Source organism: Hermetia illucens, chromosome 2 (genome assembly GCF_905115235.1).
Source record: "Hermetia illucens chromosome 2, iHerIll2.2.curated.20191125, whole genome shotgun sequence".
NCBI classification, from domain to species: domain Eukaryota; kingdom Metazoa; phylum Arthropoda; class Insecta; order Diptera; family Stratiomyidae; genus Hermetia; species Hermetia illucens.
Window position 1 is genome coordinate 13,914,457 of NC_051850.1, and position 21,494 is coordinate 13,935,950.

At 43.9% G+C, this 21,494-nt stretch overlaps 1 protein-coding gene across 3 annotated transcripts in view; it reads right to left on the reverse strand.

Annotated features, from left to right (window-relative positions):
- Positions 1 to 617: 617 nt before the first annotated feature.
- LOC119648143 (serine/threonine-protein kinase pakD-like) overlaps positions 618 to 21,494 on the reverse strand; it is a 52,952-nt gene continuing 32,075 nt past the window's right edge. For 2 of the 3 annotated variants that reach the window (XM_038049690.1, XM_038049691.1), the window contains exons 9-12: positions 20,980 to 21,428; positions 13,051 to 13,173; positions 1,759 to 1,977; positions 618 to 1,700 (exon numbers count right to left, since the gene is read on the reverse strand). In XM_038049690.1, coding sequence (XP_037905618.1) covers positions 810 to 1,700; positions 1,759 to 1,977; positions 13,051 to 13,173; positions 20,980 to 21,428 — 1,682 coding nt within the window. In that variant the 3' untranslated portion in view covers positions 618 to 809. The remainder of the gene's footprint in view (positions 1,701 to 1,758; positions 1,978 to 13,050; positions 13,174 to 20,979; positions 21,429 to 21,494) is intronic. The other variant, XM_038049692.1, reaches the window with a different exon arrangement.

Sequence of the window (21,494 nt, forward strand, 5' to 3'; positions counted from 1 at the left end):
GTTTCCGCTATGAATCCTCCCGTACAGACTACGCCCCGCACTTCTTTGTGGAGCATGTTACTCTTCATCGATTACAGAAAGCGCTCGATAACGTCAATAGGAAGTGTTCCTAGGGCGCTCTGCGTAGCGAGAGGGGAAATATTCCGGGGAAGCTTATCAAAATGATATATGAATTTAAAAAATGTCACGTGATGGATCAAGGTAAAATTTTTTAAAAAGTCCAAAACGGAGTAAGCCAGAGTTCCATTCTGTCACCGACTCTTTTCTCTCAGGAGAACCTTGAGGTCTTCAATGGACCACATCATCCTTCCTCAAACACTTCGACTACGCTGGTGCCATTTGCTGGCTCACTAAATGAGTCAAGCCTCTCAGTCTGGCAGAGCATTTTACTCTTCCTATCTGCATCAATGCACAGAGCCCTAGAACTTGTAGAGGATGATGATAACTCCCTAGCTAAGGTTGGCTTGAATATCCAAGTAGATGAGCGATGCCTCGGTCTGCAACATTAGACTTCAATTGCCTCCATTGGTTCAGGTTGATATTCTCGGATCATCTCCAGATCCATAAGAAAACATACTTAGTCATCACAACAATTCATTCATTTATTCTTTTTCATATTTTTATAGAAATGCAAGAGAGTTGGATTAACAATATGGAAAATAGTAGAACACGGTCTTTAGGTGAAACAGCGAGGGTATAAACTATAACGTATACACTATGCTAACCATACAACTGATACTGTCTTAATTAATTTAAGGTGATCCTTCAGATTAAGGATTCAAAATATGCATATATCGATCGAACCTTAACTAAAACTGTATACGGTAGCGATTCTCGCCATTTCTAGAAATGCTAGGACCACGTCGAACATTCTTGTTATCAACAGGTTTAGGTGGCAGTGAAGCTGACGACGTGGGTATCGGTAGCGAACTCTTAACCTGTGGGGGTTGCAGCCGCGACTGGTGTTGATTCTGACTTGGCATGCATCCATCAGCCGGAGTTACACAAGTGGTAGGGGGGTTACCAAACTGCATATACTTTGGAGGCGTCTTGGAGTGGAGGCGCAGCGTCATATGCGATGAATTCGAATCAGTCTTGGTATGCATAGGACTACTCCTTGAATTTGAGTTTGAATGTGCTGATGAATGCGAATTGAAGGAATCACGTGGTATTTTCAAATTGTTACTGTTACTAGGTCCTAGTACATTGACTTTGCGCGCCGAACTAGGTAAAAGTGAGCGCTTTAGGGTTCCGGACTCAGATGAGATTTTTATAGATTTGGGACTATCTTCAAGACGTTGATACTTTTTGGTTGATGTATACTCTGGTCGTGAAAAATCAGGAGAATTTTTGAAACCGAATTTCGTTGGTTCTGTTGTTCCCATGGCGCCGTAATCCTTGCGCTTGAATGGCATATCGTTTTTCGGGTAAGAAAGAGTTTCCTTTATGAATGTATTCCCGGTTGAATAGTCATGTGGAGGATACTGGTCTCTTTTTAGACTGGAAGTCTTCATTTCATACAAACGCTGAGGTGATATCTTCGGTGGTGTTTCTGAGCGTTTCTTCAATTCTGAGTCACTGAGTCTGTCGTAGTCAATCTTCCTTGGCGGCTTCAAACTTCTCGGTGGTCGCGGTAATGCACTAGGTGGAAGGGAGTTTCCTCTCTCTTTTCGTGGGGGTAATGCCAGTGGATTAATATTCTAGAAAGACAACGAAATGAAGGTCAAATTATCACTTTTTTCAGGAAGTTTGAAATACCTGTGGTGTGGGTGATGTGTTCCCGATATTACTTATATCTGTCATATTTTGTCCGACTGTCTGAGTAACTTGAGCCAGATTCCCGGATGCGTTGCTTCTTGTTTTCTGTGAGCAGCGTCCTTGCTTTTCTAATAAAACAATTTCTTCCGCTTTGCTCTTATTTACTTGGGCTTCCTGCTCTTGGCGTTCTCTTTCACGTTGATCCAAATGAGCGAGTTTCTTTGGAAGTTAACAAAAAATATTTAAACAAGATTCATATACGCAAATGCTAGTTAAAAGTGATATTTGTTACCCAAAAAGCGTGAACAGTGTATTTATACACATATATTTATATTTTGACGGTACTGACACAAAATTTTATTTTTAAGACCATCTGAGTTGTTTCCGCTGAAAGTTTGTTAGCAAAGGATGTTCTCCTATGGCATTTTTTGGGAAAGTTCCTTCTATACCCTCATCTTTGCATCTTCGGTTTATTCAATCGAAAATGTCGAGAACGGTAGACCAACACCAGCTGATGCAACACCAGCGAACAAGGCTCGATGCTTACGATATAAAAGACTCACGACAAATTTCATCGGTGTCAGGTATAGTAAAGCAATCAAACAGAATCATTTTACAATCTCTTCTTTCACCGAGAAGCCCCCCACCCTTGTGGTGGAGTCTGATAAATTGCCTCTTTGGCTCGATGCACGTAAGTGTCACCATCAAAGACGCCTCTTCTTTATCCCTAATGGAGGAAATTTTCAACCGAACCTAGATCTAAAGGATGCGTCCTAGCAAATTCTACTGGATGAGGCATCCAAAAATAAGACAACCTTCACAACTCCAGGGCGACCACTCTATCAGCTTGCTACCATCCCGTTTGGCCTCTGCAATGCAGCGGCTGATTGAGAAAGTCTTCCAAATTCTTAAATGACTTGCTGCACATTGGCCACGGAGGCCTTCGACCAGCACGTGCTACTCTTAAGCGAAGTAACTTTTGCTATGAGACCTGCTGGCAAACTTGTTATGACGGAAGTTCAACCCTTGGGTCAAATCGCCGGTAATGGAACGCTTTGTACCGATCCTGGCAGCCTATGCGATATATTGGATTTTCCATGTCCGAAAACTGTCAAACAACTACGGCAGTTCCTTGGAATATGTGGGTGGTATCAACGATTTTTGCCAAATTACCCTTCGCTGCTTGCACCGGCTCCAGCCTTGTTCAGTTTCGACTTTTACGAAACGTTTCACCACCTATTGTGACGCAAGTCAATCTAGCATAGGAGCGACACTAATGTAAAAAGCAAGGACGAAAGATGAAGTTCCGATTGTGTATATCCTATCCGCTGAGCAGGAATGTTTGGCAACGGTGGAGGCAGTGCACACATTTCGAGCGTGCATATGTAGAGGACACTGTCAAAGTTATTGAAACTTGAGGGATTCTAGTTTGTCATCGTACAAGGCTCACAACATTTTTTTCCAGATTTCGTTGAAGAGACCGGGATCACATGTATTGATCAGCAGAAGTAAGAACACCACAAACGGTAATTTCGATCTGTGGACTATTTGCAATTGATCGTGGGAGCTCCACCCAACTCCCTGATCAACCCGTATATGATGGATGGATATATAAGCCAACTAATTATGCCTCAGCAGGTGATCTGTAAGAACAACAGGCTGGGAAGCTTTGAATTCCGAAGCAGGTGACTACTCAGGTGATCTGGAGAGTATCCTAGAAGGCTAAACATGGGAGAAGTAAATCAAGTGTCTAGGCGCCACAGAATGCATTTACATATTCGTGGGGTAGGGATGAAGTAGTTAACTGGCCAGTGGCTATTATAGTTCATGGATTCGTGTATCCGTATTTCACCTAAATGGTTTTGTTGTGACTCTTTCCCTATCCGTATTCGTAGAAGTTCGAACATGTGCAATGACTCATTTCCACCATTCAATTTCAAATAGACGGAGACGAGCCTCCTGTGTGTAGTCTCCTTGATTAGATATTGAGCGTTTCCTTTACGCTTAGACTCAGACTTTGTAACAGATAATATTGATGGGTCATTCTAAAGTATATAGAACTCATCGTTATATCCCTGTAACCGAATCTAAATCATTCCTATAAGGTTCAATATTCTACGTAATGTTTTACTCTCGAAAACATGCACAACCTTTGCCAAAATTTGTTTTAGAGGGGTCAGTTATTTCAACGGTCCATTCTAAGAAACTACCCAACCAAAAAAAGCGAAAATCACCACGATAAATGATGATGTCTAGGACTCAAAATAGTTCACATCTTGATATCTGCTCAAACAAAATTAATAATATTTGTAATGACTTATGGGATTGAACCGCTGAAGATGGAGATAGCGATTAAGACCTTGAGGTCTTTCCTGTGAACGAAACTCAGATTACGATCGTCCATGTCCCCCAATTAATTTTAAACCGTTCCAACCTTTTGCTTTAACGAACTTCTAATCCATGGTTGGCTATACTTTTCCCAAAGATAACGTGGTAGGGAGAAATTTCTTAATCTTGCTTTCTTGTCTTGTCTTCCGGTGGTCACATATGCGTTGTTATACCAATAGGTGTGGCAAGATCTTAGGAAAGCGGTTGTAAGGAGGCGGAACTTTTATAGGGAGGTGGGGGAAACGCTGGACGGGGCAAACCTTTTAGTTTGGATTCGCCCATGGCAAATAAAACATTCATTAGCGACTCGCAGGTCTTATACGCTCCCTTGTCATGTTTTGCCAATTATAAAAGGGAGCGTATAATACCTGCAAACCACTGTCCTCCCCGGGCAGTGTCTGATGAATTACTTTTGCACCGAAACCGTAGCCGCCTTCGTCCCTCTTTCGAGGGGTTAGGAGTTTTCTCCTGGGTGGGCACAAAAAGAAAAGCACAGACATCAACCTCGAGAGAGGCGCTTATTTGAGAGTAGCCTGCATTCGTTTGCGTTGCACGTTTGGATCTTGTTAACATGGTTAACTTACGGGTCCCGGCTTTTGTTCGACAGTAGAATCACTATCTAACTGATCGGAAACAGATAACAGTGCGCCGGGGAACATTAATGCGAGGCCAGAAAAAACCAGCAGGATCACTCTCGAGACCATTCAACATCAACAACGGTCTAAGACAAGGGGATGCCCTATCGTGCATCCTCTTTAACCTGGTCCTGGAAAAAGTGATCCATGATGCTGACGTAAATGCGAGGGATACGATCCTCTTGAAGTCCATTCAACTGTTGGCCTATGCTGACGATATCGACATCATGGGAAGAACGACCCGAAACGTAGAAACTGCCTTCATCCAGAGATGGAGCAGGCGGCGCGAAATCTTGTTTTGCACGTCAATGAAGGCAAGACAAAATAGATGGTGGCAACGTCAGCACCAAAAACGAACCAACCAACAAGAGACAATAATCTTGCCAGACCCCTCTCGAGGTCTTGGGTTCTTAGCAAGAAAAATTGCGAACACTTGGTCGCGTTCGAAAGAAAAATCCTCCGAAGACTTTTTGGTCCCCTACATGAGGTGGTCGATGCCGTAGCCTACATAACGACAAAATCTATGAACGATACCATGGCCGTCAGATTGTAGATAAAATCCGGCTCAATAGGTTACGGTGGGCGGGACACTTAATCCGTATGGATGAGGATGATCCAGGCCGAAAAGTCTATAATAGCAACATCTATGGTAGAAAGAGAAGACGTGGCAGACCTTGCCTGAGATGGAACGATGGCGTAGGTCAGGACGCCAGACAGCTTTTAGAGATATCGAATTGGTGGACCTCGGCGCAAAACCGGGGTGTCTGGAATTCCTTACTAAGGGAGGCCAAGACCGGATATCGGTCATGCGCCGTTGATGATGATGATAATAAATGCGACTTAAAACTCTTGCTTCTTATGGACACAACTTATTGTCCGAACCTGACACCAAGTGATTATCACCTGTTCCCTTGTTCCCTGGCGGAGAATTTGCTGGCCTCAAGGAAAAATGAAAATCGACTGACCCAGTTTCTCGTAATACGATTGCGATTATTGCGTTGCACCCATGTGGGAATACGCCAAAAAAGATTCGTAGTTTGTTAAAAAAAACTGCCAGTAAACGAACGATTCGTTTTTAGAACATTAACTCGATACCGCGAAACAGCTAATGTGATTGACAGGCCGCGGGATAGGCGCCCGCGCTCCGTACGTCGACCGAATGGCGTGCATGCTGTGGGTGAGCGTGTTTGTCGCAATTCACTTCGTAAGCAGAAACGAATGTCGGCGAAAAAGGGCTTTTCAACTCGAAGTGCGTACCGGCGGTGCGTTAACCATATATTAACGCCTGCAACGATTTCCCGGTAAAGAATATCGCAAAAGTCTATTTTCTGATGAAAAAATTTTTACCATCGAGGAAAAATTCATCCGACAAGATGATCGAGTATATGCTCACAGTTGTTATGAAGCCAAAGAAAATGCTCCGCGAGTCCAACGTCGTCACGATCCGACTTCTGTCATGGTATGCTGGTGCGTCTCATATCACGGAGTAACTGGTATTCATCTCTGCGACGCCGGCGTCAAAACCAATGCGAGCGTGTACAAAAAGATCTTAGAGGATGTAGTCGAACCATTGAGCGAATCTCTTTTCACTAGAAAGCTGTGGTGCTTCTAGCAGGCCTCGGCCCCCGCTCACAAAGGCAAGATAATTCAGCAGTGGTTAGCATCCCATGTTCCTGACTTCATAAGCGAGGATGAAGTATGGCGGGTGTATCAAAACCGCTTCGTGTCGGTGTTCATCAAAAAAGCGCCCTCACACCACTCCTCTTTGTTCTTGTTATGGACACCGTCACACGAGACATGCGACGTCCAACGCCCTACACACTGCTTTATGCAAAGGATGCTTTCCTAGCATCTAATAGCAAAAATGATCTCGAGCAACTTATCCAAAAATTGAATGATCGCCTCACGCACCACGGTCTTAGATTGAATCTAAACAAAACTGAATTTTTTACGACCGATCCCCATGAAACAGGCACAATCACTGTCAGCGGCAGTGATCTACCCAGAACTGAGCAATTCAAATATCTCGTATCAACGCTATCAGCCAATGGAGAACTGCGTAATGAAATTGCTTCACGCATTAACGCAACCTGGATGAAGTGGCGTTCCACAACTAGTATTCTTTGTGATCGACGTATCAACGAATGTCTCAAATCTAAAATTTACCGCAATGTCTTCGTCCTGTCGCTCTCTATGGTTCTGAGTGTTGGCCGACTATAAAAGACAATGAACAGCGTCTTGCGATTATGGAGGCGGAGATGCTGCGTTGGACTAGTGGCGTAACACGTTTTGAACACATCCAAAACGAGGATATCCGCGATAGTTATGAGGTTGCATCGATCGTGGAAAAATTGCAAGAGAGGTGTCTTCTCGCTGCCGAAAATTCACTTGGCAAGATTGGTCTGAACATCGAAGTCGATGGTAAACGACCGAAAGGCAGGCCGAAACACCGTTGGATGGCTTGATACGCTGAATGGGGATTTGAAAGCATCGAGATTGCACCCAGATCAGGCATTCGATTGAGTCAAATGGCGAAACAATCACGACGAATCGACCCCACTTGTGAACGAGGCAAAGGCTGAAGAAAGAGAAGGGATGAGTGGGAATATGTAGGTTTTGAATGTTTTTTTGTTTTTATTTTTTTGTATGGGGGAAGTGTAATTTTGGAGTGAAAAGGTTTTTTCCTCGTTTTTTTTTTGACATCAAAGTTCGTTTTTTTGCGAGTAGATTTTATGAAGATTGTTGGATTTTATTTGATTATAAAACTTTCCTCGTTTGTTTTACTCCGTATGACGTATACAGTGTTTTTTATGACAAAAGTCGTATTTGGGGTTATTTGTGCATTTGAGTTTTGGAAAATGGGAAAAATATGTTAGCTTTGGATGTTTTTTTTTTTTTGATATTTAAAGGACCCCATAGATCGTGAAAAAAACTTGGCGGGACTTTTCACGCAGTTCAGAAAGAGGGATGGTCAGTGTTCAATGCTGCAAAAGAGTCCGACGGAAGAAGATACAAATTCCACTTCACCCACTCCAAGGAGTAGGAGCTGGCTTTAATGGCATACTTGCTTAAATCTTCCGATCTTTATTTTGGACTCACTTCGAGGTTCGAGAGTTTGCAAATTGCTGTGACCGCTGGAACCTCTTTCTTAACGAAAAGCTGCAGATGGAGAAGGATGAAGGCGAGTCTCCCGCGCTTAAAAACGGGACAAATTGTACCAACTGGTCCTCCAGGTTGGGGGTTGGGGAGGGCTGACAACCCTACGCGGAAAACAACTTGTTACGAAGCCACAACAGAAGCCTCGGACTGGACGGATAATACAATGGCGAACCCGGTAACGACAACAGAATAACGATTTGCCCATTTTCTCATGGAACGTGTACAGACCGAATGCTGCTGAACAGTTAGCCGATACCTTGTCCCGATATAAGGCTGATGTAACAGCGTTGCAAGAGATGCGCTGGACAGGAACCGGTTTTTTGGAGAAGAGCCACTACACCGTATATTATAGTGGCCATCCAGTAAACCATGTACTCGGAGTAGTTTTCTTAGTCAGCCTAAAAATTAAAACTGCTGTTATCGGCTTTGAAAACATAAGCGAACGGCTATGCACTCTGCCCTTGCGAGGCAAGTTTAGAAATATAAGCCTCATTAATGTTCACGCCCATACAGAGGAGACTGCAGAGTCGGAGAAGGGTACCGTCTACGAGGTAGTTGAGAGGACCCTCGAAGCCTGTTCCAAGTATGATTTTGATATCAAATTTCAACAGTCAAGTAGAAACGGAGCCCGTATTCAGGTGATACGTCGGCTCCCATAGTTTACATAGGGATACCAATGATAACGGATTGCGGATTATTCAGTTAGCAGTATCGCACGAAATGGTTGTTGGATGTATCTGGTTTGCGGGGAAACAAACTTACGTGGGCCTCTCCAGACCGGACCATTTTCAACCAAATTGACCCTGTGCTGATGGAACGCCGTCACCTTTCAGTCTTGACGAATGTCAGAACATATAGGGGGGTCAATGTAGACTTGGACCACTATCTCGTTGGCGTAGTGCTCCGAGTTCGAATTACGACACCATCTACAATCCCCTCTGACAATCAGGTGAGAGTGAATACTGAAGTCAACCACAACACAGCATTCCGCGACACCTATAAGAGCGAAGTGGATGCCGCAATAACCGCAGTCAACAAAGATCCTGGAGATGAAGCATCAACAAATGATCTTCACAACAACTTGAAGAACGTTATCATTGATACAGCCACAAACATACTTGGCCCCAGCCGCAAAAAAAGTCGGAACGGCTGGTTTGACGGTGAATGTAAGCTAGCAACGGAACGGAAGAATGCCGCATACCGAGCAATGTTGCATTCTCAAAGAACGCGGGCACGCGCAGAGACTTATCACGAACTCCGTCGAGCGGAGAAGCGACTTCACAGACGGAAAAAGGAAGCCTGGGAGAACCAACAAGTCTGTGAACTCGAAAAGTACAGGGAGCAACCGCACCAGGCGCGCAAATTTTACCAACAAGTCAGCAGGATGAAGCCTTATACACCTCGATGCTCATCCTGCCGAGACAAAGAGGGAAATCTGATTTCCGACAGAATGGGCATATTAGAGCCATGGGTTGAGTACTTTGATGAGCTACTGAACAACCAGAACATCGGCGAGTTGGAGGTCCCGCCAACTGAAGACGACGGACAAATACTGCCACCACCAAGTTTAGGAGAAACAGTCCGTGCAATTCATCGGCTAAAAAATCATAAGTCGCCAGGAGCCGATGGAATCACAGCCGAATTGGTTAAATATGGAGGCGACCAGTTACACCTAGTGGTTCATCAACTTGTGCTCAAGGTATGGGACAGCGAATCAATGCCTGACGATTGGCAACGAGGCATAATCTGTCTCATACATAAAAAGGGAGATATCACACAGTGCAGCAATTATAGAGGTATCACGTTGCTGAGTACCATCTATAAGATATTCTCCACTATCTTGCTAGGCCGGATAGCCCCATACGCCCAGAACATCATTGGCCCATACCAAAGAGGCTTCACTCCAGGCAAATCAGCAACAGATCAGATTTTCTCTCTGCGGCAGGCGATGGAAAAACTGTTGGAATATGGACAACAGTTGCACCATCTGTTCATCGACTTTAAAGCCGCCTATGATAGCATAGCCAGGGTAAAACTGTACACGGCCATGAGAGAATTCGATATCCCGACGAAATTAATAAGACTGACTAGGTTGACCCTGACCAATGTGCGAGGCCAGATAAAAGCAGCAGGATCACTCTCAACACCATTCGACATCAACAACGGTCTACGACAAGGGGATGCGCTATCATGCGTCCTCTTTAACCTGGCCCTCGAGAAAGTGATCCGTGATGCTGAGGTAAATGCAAGAGGTACGATCCTCTTCAAGTCCACCCAACTACTGGCCTATGCTGACGATATCGACATCATGGGAAGAACCACCCGAGATGTACAAACTGCCTTCATCCAGATCGAGCAGGCGGCGCGAGATCTTGGGCTGTACATCAATGAAGGCAAGACAAAATATATTGTGGCAACGTCAGCACCGAAGACAAATCAACCAACAACATCAAACTGGTCAAACACAAACACGAAGAAGAATAAGGATAGGAGAATACAACTTTGAGACCGTTGACAATTTCTCCTATCTAGGGTCGAAAATCACAACCGATAACAACTACGATGATGAAATCCGCGCACGGTTGTTGTCAACCAACAGAGCCTATTTCAGCTTACAAGGACTGTTCCGCTGGAAACGTCTCACCATAGGGTCAAAGCTCTTACTGTACAAGACTATGATCTTGCCAGTCCTCATGTATTCCTCGGAAACTTGGGTTCTTAGCAAGAAAAATTGCGAACTCTTGGCCGCGTTCGAGAGAAGAATCCTCCGAAGAATTTTTGGCCTCCTACATGAGGATGGACGATTCCGTAGCCTACACAATGACGAAATCTATGAGCGATACCATGACCGGTTGTGGATAAAATCCGGCTCAATAGGTTACGGTGGGCGGGTCACTTAATCCGTATGGATGAAGATGACCCCACCCGGAGAGTCTATAAGGGCAATATCTATGGTAGAAAAAGAAGACGAGGCAGACCCTGCCTAAGATGGAGCGATGGCGTGGGCCAGGACGCCAGACAGCTTTTAGGGATATCGAATTGGTGGACCTCGGCGCAAAACCGGGATGTCTGGAGTTCCTTATTAAGGCAGGCCTAAAGACCGGATACCGGTTGTTACGCCGTTGATGATGATGATGATGACAGGTTTATAGCGAAGATGATTTTCGCATGTCATCAGCACTTTTCAACAAATTACCCTACATTCAATTGCCAGCCATAGCGATCGGGAAAACGATTGATTGAGAAGGATAACAGTGAATTTTGACTGGAGACAAGGAAGACGGTATACTACGCCAAAAGTAGTATCAGTTTCGGAAAGTGATACCCTACACGACTATATCCGGTGAAAATTATTTTTAAATCTCCCCTTTCCATGTATGAGGAGCCCCCCTTTAAGCTCCACCTAAATTTATGTTACTCGTTGTATGCGTGGTATTTCATAGTTCCCATCTATCCACCAAATTTCGTTTGGATCGGCTTAGGCGTTTTGGAGAAAAGTGCGTATGACAGGCAGACAGACAGACAGACAGACTGACGACATAGCGCTGGTTGTTGTCGCAAAGCATCTCGAAGATGCTGAGTTATACTCCAGCTAGGCAATCAGTGCTGTTAAAAGTTGGCTAGAGAGCTCTGGTCTGACACTTGCGGAGGAAAAAACAGAAACGGTCCTCATCACTAAGCGCCGGAAGAGAAGTTACGCCTGTATTAGAATGGGAAATCATATCATCACTTCCAAGCCGACCATCAAATACTTGGGGATGGTGATAGACAGGTAGCTCAGCTATAAGCAACACGTACAGTATGTTTGCGATAAATCGCCAGGGCCAGCAGTGGATGCACTGCTAGTATGGCCCTAGCGAGGATGATGCCGAACGTGGGAGGGCCACGGCATACCTCTAGGTTGCTTAAAGCCAGGGTGGTGACGTCAATCATGCTCTATGCAACCCCAGTTTGGAGTGAGGCGTTGCGGATACCAGTTAACATTGGCAAACTGAGTTCAGTCTACAGGAGGACAGCCCTGAGAGTATGCTCTGCCTTCAGGACTGTCTCAGATGATGAAGCATTTGTCATCTCTAGAATGATGCCAATTGACATCTTGGCAGATGAGATGGCGAATATATACAATGCGTGGCCAATCTCTCCCTTATCACAGACGAAGAACGCTGAGGGAGAGATCCAAAAATAGATGGCAAGACCGGTGGGAACGCTCGGGAAAAGGCCGGTGGACTTACATGCTCATTCCTGCCATCAAGAAGTGGTTGGAGAGACGACACGTTTCTCACCCAGTTTCTCACGGGGCATGGAGTATATCGCCAAAACCTGCACAGGTTTAAATTGGAGACCTTATCCGACTGCCCAAATTGCGATGGGGTCCCAGAGGACCCAGAGCATGCATTCTTCCACTGTTGGAGATTTGTGGAAGAAAGAAGGAATTTAGAGGAGGCTCTAGAAGAGGTGCTGGTACCAGAAAATCTGGTGCCGGAAATGGTAGCACGTCAAGAAAATTGGGATGCAGTCAACTCCATGATCGCATCTATCCAAACCAAACTGCGAAAGGGAGAGGAGAGGAGAAAAGCGGGGTCACGTGCACAAAGGTGACTAAGCTAGAATGAGCTGACTCCGCCCCTCGATTTAATAGTTTATGGTGGTTCTGCGGGGCAGGGAGGGAGTCGGGGGTGGTTTTAGTGGGTAAAAATCCCACACGCTAGTGTGTCCAGACCAGTTTCTTTTGAAGATTTCCACCGCCTGAAGAAGAAAAAGACAGACAGACAGTGAATCGATTTTAATAAGGTTTTGTCTTACACAAAACCTTAAAAAGGGTACATTTGGAGTAACCACCAAGTAAATTTTTCAAAAAGATGCGAAATTCCAAGATTAAAAGAAAAACGATCATACAAAAGTTTATGCAAATACTCTCGAAGGCACACGAGCAGTCTAGACTTAATTTAGTCTGTGGTGCTACAAGAAAGTAGTGGCTTGATTTTATAACCAGAAACTGAGGAGCTATGGTATACTGGATAAAAATAATAGCAGCTGAATTCAGCTTAGATTACGACTAATACCCAGCTTCCTCTTCTTATAACCTGAAAGCGAAATATAACCTGATTACCTGAAGGAATGCATCACTATTATTCGTTGATAAAACGGACACTTCATCAGACAGCAACGGTTGATTTGGCTTTTTATTGCTTAATCCTGGAAAGCAACATAAGCCTCTTTGTAATGTTTCAAACTGTTCTCGGATCCCACCAGTTCCAACGTCATATACAAAAAGCAAAAAAAGTATATAAAATATTTAATAAAATTGTTCATCAACAATCAAGGACACAAAATGAAATAAAGAAAAAAAACGCAAGAGAGTACATAAAGCAAATATTTAGTAAAAATACTTGAGGGGGAAACACAAACCTTTCGATTCGCTTCCAAAATATGGTTTGGTTTAATGGATCAATTCCAAACGTTAAAAGCACATTGAGGCACTGGAGATTTGTTCATTGGGAAAAGAAAACTCAAAAAAGCATAAAATTTAGGAGAAAAATTGCAAAAAAATCTGTGTTTGATAGTGTTGAGGTTGATTTGTTTCTTGACGACAAATTATGTATGTTTGCTTACAAGAAGAGAAAGCGGCAAATCAGCAACACACCACACAAAACTTGTTCTTCTTTTCTAAATCAAAAATCAAATATGTTTGTTTTCTTATATTATTCATTTTATTTCATGCTTACAAATAAATATACATGCTGTTTTAACTTTAAGACCCTTTTTGTTGTTAAATTCATTTCATAGAGTTCTTAATTTAATTTAATCTTATCGATTCGTTTTAATGTTCGAGTGTCTGTACAACTTAAGAAGGAGACATGAAATTTACAAATAAGTTAATAATGAAGCACATAAATTGTAAAATCTTTGAAATGTGTTTTTTATTGGACCTTTTTTGAGAAGTACCACAAAATACTTTCTTGTTTTTGATCCTTTTGCTTTGTGTAGATTTATATAATCTTTCCTAATCAAGGTACACTTTCCTAACATTCGGTTCAATTAGATCAACTCCACATGCATTGTCTGCATGTGATTTTATTCCGAGATTCGTTTTATTGCTGCCGTTACTCTAGTCTTCGTTTACTAATCAAACTTTTACTCAGACCCAATTTTTATTCGAGTGGAATTATAATTTTTGGCCAGTTAGACATAAATTAGTATGCAAAATTAACTTAAGCGAAACACTGTGTAAACAAACTACGAAAAGTTCTCTATTTCGGGGAACTATGTTTGTTGTTATTGTTTCTCCTGTTTCTATCACCTACTCATCGCCTTGTCCAGGACAATGAACCAGCTAGATCTGCAAACCTACTCAAAAGTTCAACTTAAAAGGCTCTTAAGTTTGCAATGAGTTAATAGTCCAAATTAAAGCTACCATAAAGTTAATAAAGCATGTCAAAGCAGTAACTATCAGCTACCAGAATATTTCAAGATTTTTTGGAATAATGAGTATTTGCTCTTCCTTTCTTTACGTTTTTTTTTATTTGGGACAAATTTGTACCTAAATAATTAATTTTAGTTTGATAATGTACATTTTAAATGCAGCTAAGGAACGACGTTTGTTTCACTGTGCATGTTACATGCACAGAAATGTATTTAAATTAAAAAATGTTGAACGAAACGCAACAGATTGGTAACTCTCAACAAGTGATTTTCCTAAAAAAGCGTCTGCAACAATTCAGGTATTCTAATCCGAAAAGGAAAACTACTTTTCCGATATTTTTAAGATGTACTTATGCATTTAAACTGTGTGGTTTGTGGGCCAACTATTAGGTTGTGGCACATGAAATGGTCGATTTGGCAATCAAGTGAAGTTAGTTGCGATTTTGCTGTATCAAACCACCATCAGTTGGCGCTGTTGGTGTTGGATAATGACGTATAAATACTTCTATATTTAATCAAGGAGTTATTTCAGTGTTGACCATCGTTGTGATAACAGTGAATAAAAAGGAAAAAAGGATGGAGTTCAAACTCGGTCATAAAGCAGCGGAGGCGACCAGGAACATTAACAGCGAATTCGGAGCTGATACGGTAAGCGAACGAACCACACGGCGGTGGTTCGAAAAATTCCGGTCAGACGACGTAAATCTTCAAAGTAAGCTACGTGGACATCCAGGACCATCGATTGACAACAACGGGCTGCGTTTGCTAGTCGAATACGACACACGTCTGTGGGAGACATTGCAGAGAAACTAGGCGTACACTATTCGACAGGAGGCAGAACATAGCTATTCGATAGCCGATAGCCAAGCAGTGATCAAGGCACTTAGGTCCAACCTGGTGAACTCTAAACTGGTGTGGCGCGGCAGGATCCGCAGCATTTGAAATTTAAGGGTAGATGGCGCGGTACACTCTTGGCATTTCCTCTGCAAGATGCACCCCTAGCCGTTTTTGTTAATGCCTCTGACATCGCAGTAGGTGCTGCCCTTCACCAAAAGGTGGATCAAGTTTGGCAGCCGTTGAGCTTCTTCTCGAAACAGTTGAATCCCGCTCAACGGAACTACAGTACCTACGATCGCGAACTGCTCGCCGCGTACTTGAGCATCAAATACTTCCGTTTCTCCCTAGAAGGCAGGCCGTTCACAGTGTTCACGGACCATAAGCCTCTCACGTATACTTTGAAACAAAAGCCCGACAAAGCGTCCCCTCGTCAGCTTCGACACCTGAGCTTCATAAGCCAGTTTACGTCAGACATCCAGCACGTGTCCGGCAAGGACGCTTTGTCTCGTGTCTCCGAGGTTAACATCCCCGCCTCACTCGATTTCTCGGCTATTGCCAAGGCGCAGGAGGATGACGCAGCACTTCAGAGCCTTAAATCCAACCCCAAATACAAATTTCGAGAGTTGCCCATCTTCGGCTCAAACCTCTCGCTCTGCTGCGAAGACTCGGAAAAGGGACCTCGGCCATACATTCCGGCCACATTTCGCAAGGAAGTGTTCCACGCAGTTCACGACTTGGCGCATCCCGGCATCAGGACAACAAACCGGTTAGTCACCGGAAAATAGTTCTGGCTCTTCATGAACAAGGATATCAATTCCTGGGCCAGAGAGTGCATCACATGCCAAAAGTGTAAAGTCTCCAGGCATGTAAGGAAAGAAGTGGGCTCATTCCCCCGCACTACCAAGCGTTTCCACACGATACACCTCCACATAATAGGGCCTTTGCGAGACTCGCACGGTTACAAATATTGCCTTACAATCATCGACATGTTCACGCGGTGGCCTGAGGCAATACCTCTGAAAGACATTACGGCGCAATCTTGTGCCGAAGCCCTCTACCGAGAGTGGATACCTCGCTTTGGCGTCCCTGCAATGGTCATCACTGACCAGGGAATGCAATTTGAATCCACCCTTTTCTCGGAGTTAGGCAAACTGCTGGGTTTTAAACGCCAGCGGACTTCTGCATACCACCCGCAATCCAATGGGATGCTAGAACGTTGGCACCGGACGCTGAAAGCCGCCATTATGGCACGCGACGACCGGTCCTGGACTCAAGTCTTGCCTCTCGTCCTACTCGGCCTACGTACAACCCGCCGAGAACCCAAGACTCCCAAGCGATCCGGTCTTCGACAAGAGATCGGGTCTCACGGAGTCGGGGTTGGTGCGGCTGCTGAGGGACAATCTCCGACGCATCAAAGCGCCACCACCCACTCGACACTCGCCCACACCTGCCTGTTCGCCCAAGGAACTGGACACATGCACGCACGTTCTGGTCAGGACGGATGCCGTCCGGAAGCCGCTGCAGCCTCCATATGAGGGCCCGTACCGCGTTCTCGAGAGGGGAGAACATTTCTTCCAGCTTGAGATCGGTGGACACAAAAAGGCGGTCTCTTTGTCCAGACTGAAACCCGTGTGCGCCCCGAAGCAGCGTCGTGTCCTTTTTGTGGATTAACGGGGAACGGAGTTCCGGGATCGGTCGCCGAAACCCCCTAGGTTCCGTCTGGGGGCGGACACTTCGGATATTTGCAGAATTGAATTGGTACATATTTGGTTGATGAATCGTTTTAAAACTAATCCATGAAATTTTGAGTGGAAGAATGCCAAACTGGTATGGGAATGCCTTGAGAGACTGAATACACTCGGCTCGTCCAACAAGGTCTGGATACTTTGGGTTCCAGGCCATGCTGGGTTAGAAAACAACGAGGCAGCGGCTGAACTAGCCAAGAAGGGAGCAGGGACGCCTTTACACGGGCCAGAACCCTTCTGTGGAATCGGAAACGGTTTCATGGCTATGAATCTAATATATGAAGAGAAACGGTTGAGGGAACTAACACATCGTTCAATAAGTCCCGGGACTAGCGTAGAAATGGCGCTAATAATGCCATTTATATACCAAGGTTCAGAAGTACCAACCTTCAGATAAGATGTGTCAAAATTTGATGTAATTCGAAACATAACCAAGAAAGCTATACTGGTTAAAGTGACGCTACCTTTGCAATCGTGAATAAAATGGACCAAACCGAGTTTCGTGTATTGATAAAACATTGTTTTCTAATGGGAAAAAACACTGTTCAAGCTAAGGAATGGCTTGAAAAACGTTATCTGGACTCTACTCCGTCGAAAACAACCATTTGTCGGTGGTATGCTGACTTGAAACGCGGTCGTGCTGATACAAATGATGCAGAACGTTCGGGTCGGCCAAATGAGGCAGTAACTCCCGAAAACACAAGCAAGTATTGAAAATCGTGATGGATGACCGCAAAATGAAAGTGCGCGAGATAGCTAAGATGGTGAACATATCAACTGGTAGTGCATTTACTATTTTGCACCAAAAATTGGCTATGAAAAAGGTTTTTTCCAAATGGGTGCCGCGTTTGCTCACAATGGAACAAAAGCAACAACGTATCAATGATTCGGAGAGCTGTTTGGCACTGTTTACTCGTAATAAACAGAATTTTTTGCGTCGATATGTGACAGTGGACGAAACATGGATTCACCATTTCACTCCGAAGTCGGCAGTCAGCTGAATGGCGTACGGCCAGTGAAAGCCGCCCGAAGCGTGCAAAAACACAACAGTCGGCCACCAAAGTGATGGCGTCCGTATTCTGGGATGCGAATGATATAATTTTCATTGACTACCTCGAAAAAGGAAAAACCATCAATAGCGACTACTGCATAGTGTTATTGGATCGTTTGAAGGCCGAAATAGCGAAATAACGCCCACACATGAAGAAGAAGAAAGTCATCTTTCATCAAGACAACGCCCCGTGCAACAAGTCAATCAAAACGATGACCTAATTCAATGAATTAGGCTTCCAACTGCTTCCTCACCCTTCGTGCTCGCCGGATCTGGCCCCCAGTGACTACTGGCTCTTTGCGGATCTCAAAAATATGCTCCAGGGAAAAAGATTTGGCTCAAATGAGGAGGTGATCGCTGCTACTGAGGCTCATTTTAAGTCAAAAGACAAATCGTTCTACAAACATGGCATTGAAAGGTTAGAGAAGGTTTGGAATGATTGTATTACCCTTGAACGAGATTATGTTGATGAATAATAAAGAATTTTGCCGATAAAATGTTGTTTTCATAGTTAGTCTCGGGACTTATTGAACGATGTGTTATACTGGGCGGGCCTACCGGGGATGGAGCACTCCAGGGTGTTTATTGGGGGATACGAACCCATGCGCACGAAGGATTACTTAAACTTCACCAAAAAGAACCTCCGAATCATAGTGGGAATTCTCACTGGTCATTGTCGGCTGAACTATCACCTAGGGAAGCTAGGGATATCTACGGACACTGCCTGCAGGTTTTGTGAGGAGGAGAACGAAACCTCTATACACGTCCTGGGACATTGTCCGGCACTTATGCAAAGTAGGTCGAGACATCTGGGAGAACACTTAATACCAGATGCAAAGCTGAAACATCTGGAAGTGGGGAACATACTAAAGTTCCTAACGGTTACAGGCCTGTTTGAGATACTATGATCAATAGGTACACTATAACCAGTAAAAGGGACACAATAGTTCTTCAAGGACGCGGTGCGACTTTCCCTTAACATAATAATAATAATAATTTGACAGTTTCCCGGCACTTGCAACAACTTGGAAAGGTGAAAAAACTCGACAAATGGGTTCTGCATGCCCTTACGGAGCAAAACATGGCGCTTCGAATGGAAATTTGCAGTTCCTTACTCACTCGCAACAGAAGCGATCCCTTTTTGCACAGAATAGTGACATGTGATGAAAGTCCTGGGGGTTTAACGTGAGTACCTGCCGTGTAGGCATAATGCCACGGTCCTCTTCGGGCACGGATTGATTTTGGGACCACAATCAGAGCTCCGCCATGCAAGCACAGCGGTCCTGGTTTATACTGAGTTCAGGCTCAGCATTCATACCAGTGGATGCGAGGCCTATCTAACACGTCTGCCGCAACTAAGGGGTACGGCATCCTAGATGTACAGCGCAACGTCACGCTTGAGCTCCGAGGAGTTTTGCCCTCGATGTAGGCATAACCACAACCACCATGAAACTCCCACTAGGGGGCCAACCGCAAATAACCGGGCCGAGAACACATCCTCCAGGAATTCTCCTGGAACATATGCTCTAAGAGGGCCGTTCCGGTTCCCATGGTACCAGATAATCTCCGGTGAGGCTTCGTGGCCGAAGCCACTTCAGATGAGTCCCTTGCAGACTCGGGTCTGATCGCCTTCCTCGAGTACGTGAGAGTGACATAATGAAAAGTAGATATTATACGACCGACCGACCGATCAGCAGAATGGCTAGATGCTGATGAGCCACCGAAGCATATGCCGAAACCAAGCCTCCATCCGAAGAAGGTAAAGGTGACTGTTTGGTGGTCTACAGCTGGAGTTATCCACTATTCTTTTTTGGCACCTGGAGAAACGATAAATGCACAAAAATACTGTGCCCAACTCGAGGAAATGCACCAAAAATTGAGTATTCAACGGCCGAGATTGGTTAACAGAGATGGTGTGATACTCCTTCACGACAATGCACGACATCATGTATCCAGAACAACGGTTTAAAAGTTGAACGAATTGCAGTATGAGACTCTGCCTCATCCACCATATTCGCCGGACCTTTCGGCAACCGACTACCACTTTTTTAAGCATTTGGATCATTTTTTGACGGAAAAAACAATTTAGGAACGAAGAGGCTGTCAAAATTGCCTTCGACGAATTTATCAACACCCAACAGTTGGACTTCTACGAAACTGGCATACCTGCTCCTGAATCTCGCTGAGAGAAGTGTTTTTAATCGCCTGGCACCTATTTTGATTAAATAAATAAATTTGTGTAAGCTTGACCGTCGTTTCAAATTTTAGTACCAAAACGGCCATTTCATTTGCAACAACCTAATATTTGTCCATTGGTTTTCGATGACCTTTTGTGGATACCTCCACATCTCTAAGCTTTTGAAGCTTTATTTTTTCAAAAGTATAATATATACTTAGTATTTGTAATGAGAAAACTCGCGTTGTAAATCACCATTCGAATTAGAATACCCAGGCCAAACGTATCTGGTGGAATACCCTCTCACAAATTATAAAACCCCAAAACAATCGTAGAAGACTCGATTAATTCAGTCTCATTAATTTCAAATATAATGGAAGAAAGTTAAATACAAAAAAAAACCTACACATACCCTTGAATCAAGTGTCTTCCAATCTAGAATCTGCATTATATCCTAACTAATCCAATAGTTGTACGATTATATAAAAATAAACTGCTTAAAAGTACTTGAAGGAAAAAAAATCGCAAAAAAACGAAACCAAAACAAAGGAAAACAAAACCAAAAATCACGTTACAACATCGAAAACGGACTTTCTGTTGTCTCCTTTGTTCGCTTTCACACATCCACACATATCAATAGAATGTCTCCTTCGAATTGCATATGGTTCGACATGATTTGGCTAATTCATTGCTCACATGGATTTGGCTTAGGATAATGTTATTTTTGGGATTCAAACCAACAATCGCTTGATCAAGCATTTTGGATGAAGCACGAGCACTGTTTTGCATCAGCGATAGCTGACTTACCTTGCTCAGTTGTTCATCGATTTGTTTCTTCATATGTTCATCGTATTGATTGTCCACGTATGACGATGTATTGAAAGTTGGCGAGTTTTGTGTCATATAATTGGAATTTGGATCATAGCTGGCACTGTAGTTGGAGCTATTTGGTGAATAATTGCCCGGAATTGAAATCGATTGGAGATTCACGACACTTTGATGATTGTAAGTGGGTGCTGTTTGTCCATAAGCGGTTGGTGTTGACAGGCCATTCATTGCCACTTGATGGTGATTGTATGCCGTAGATGATGGGGAAACAGAGACACCTCCATAGGCATTGGTGTCGAGTAAAACATTTGCGGCTACGTTAAAGGAATTGTTCGAGGCGTTGAAGGAGGATGGTGAGTTGTAGCGCAGGGGATGCAATGCATAGCTGTCTGTAGAAAGATTGTACGAATCGAATGATGATCCGCTAACTGGAAAGAAATAAATACAAGTCCTGTTAGCAAAACTATCGTTTACGTCTAATCTGCATCAACATA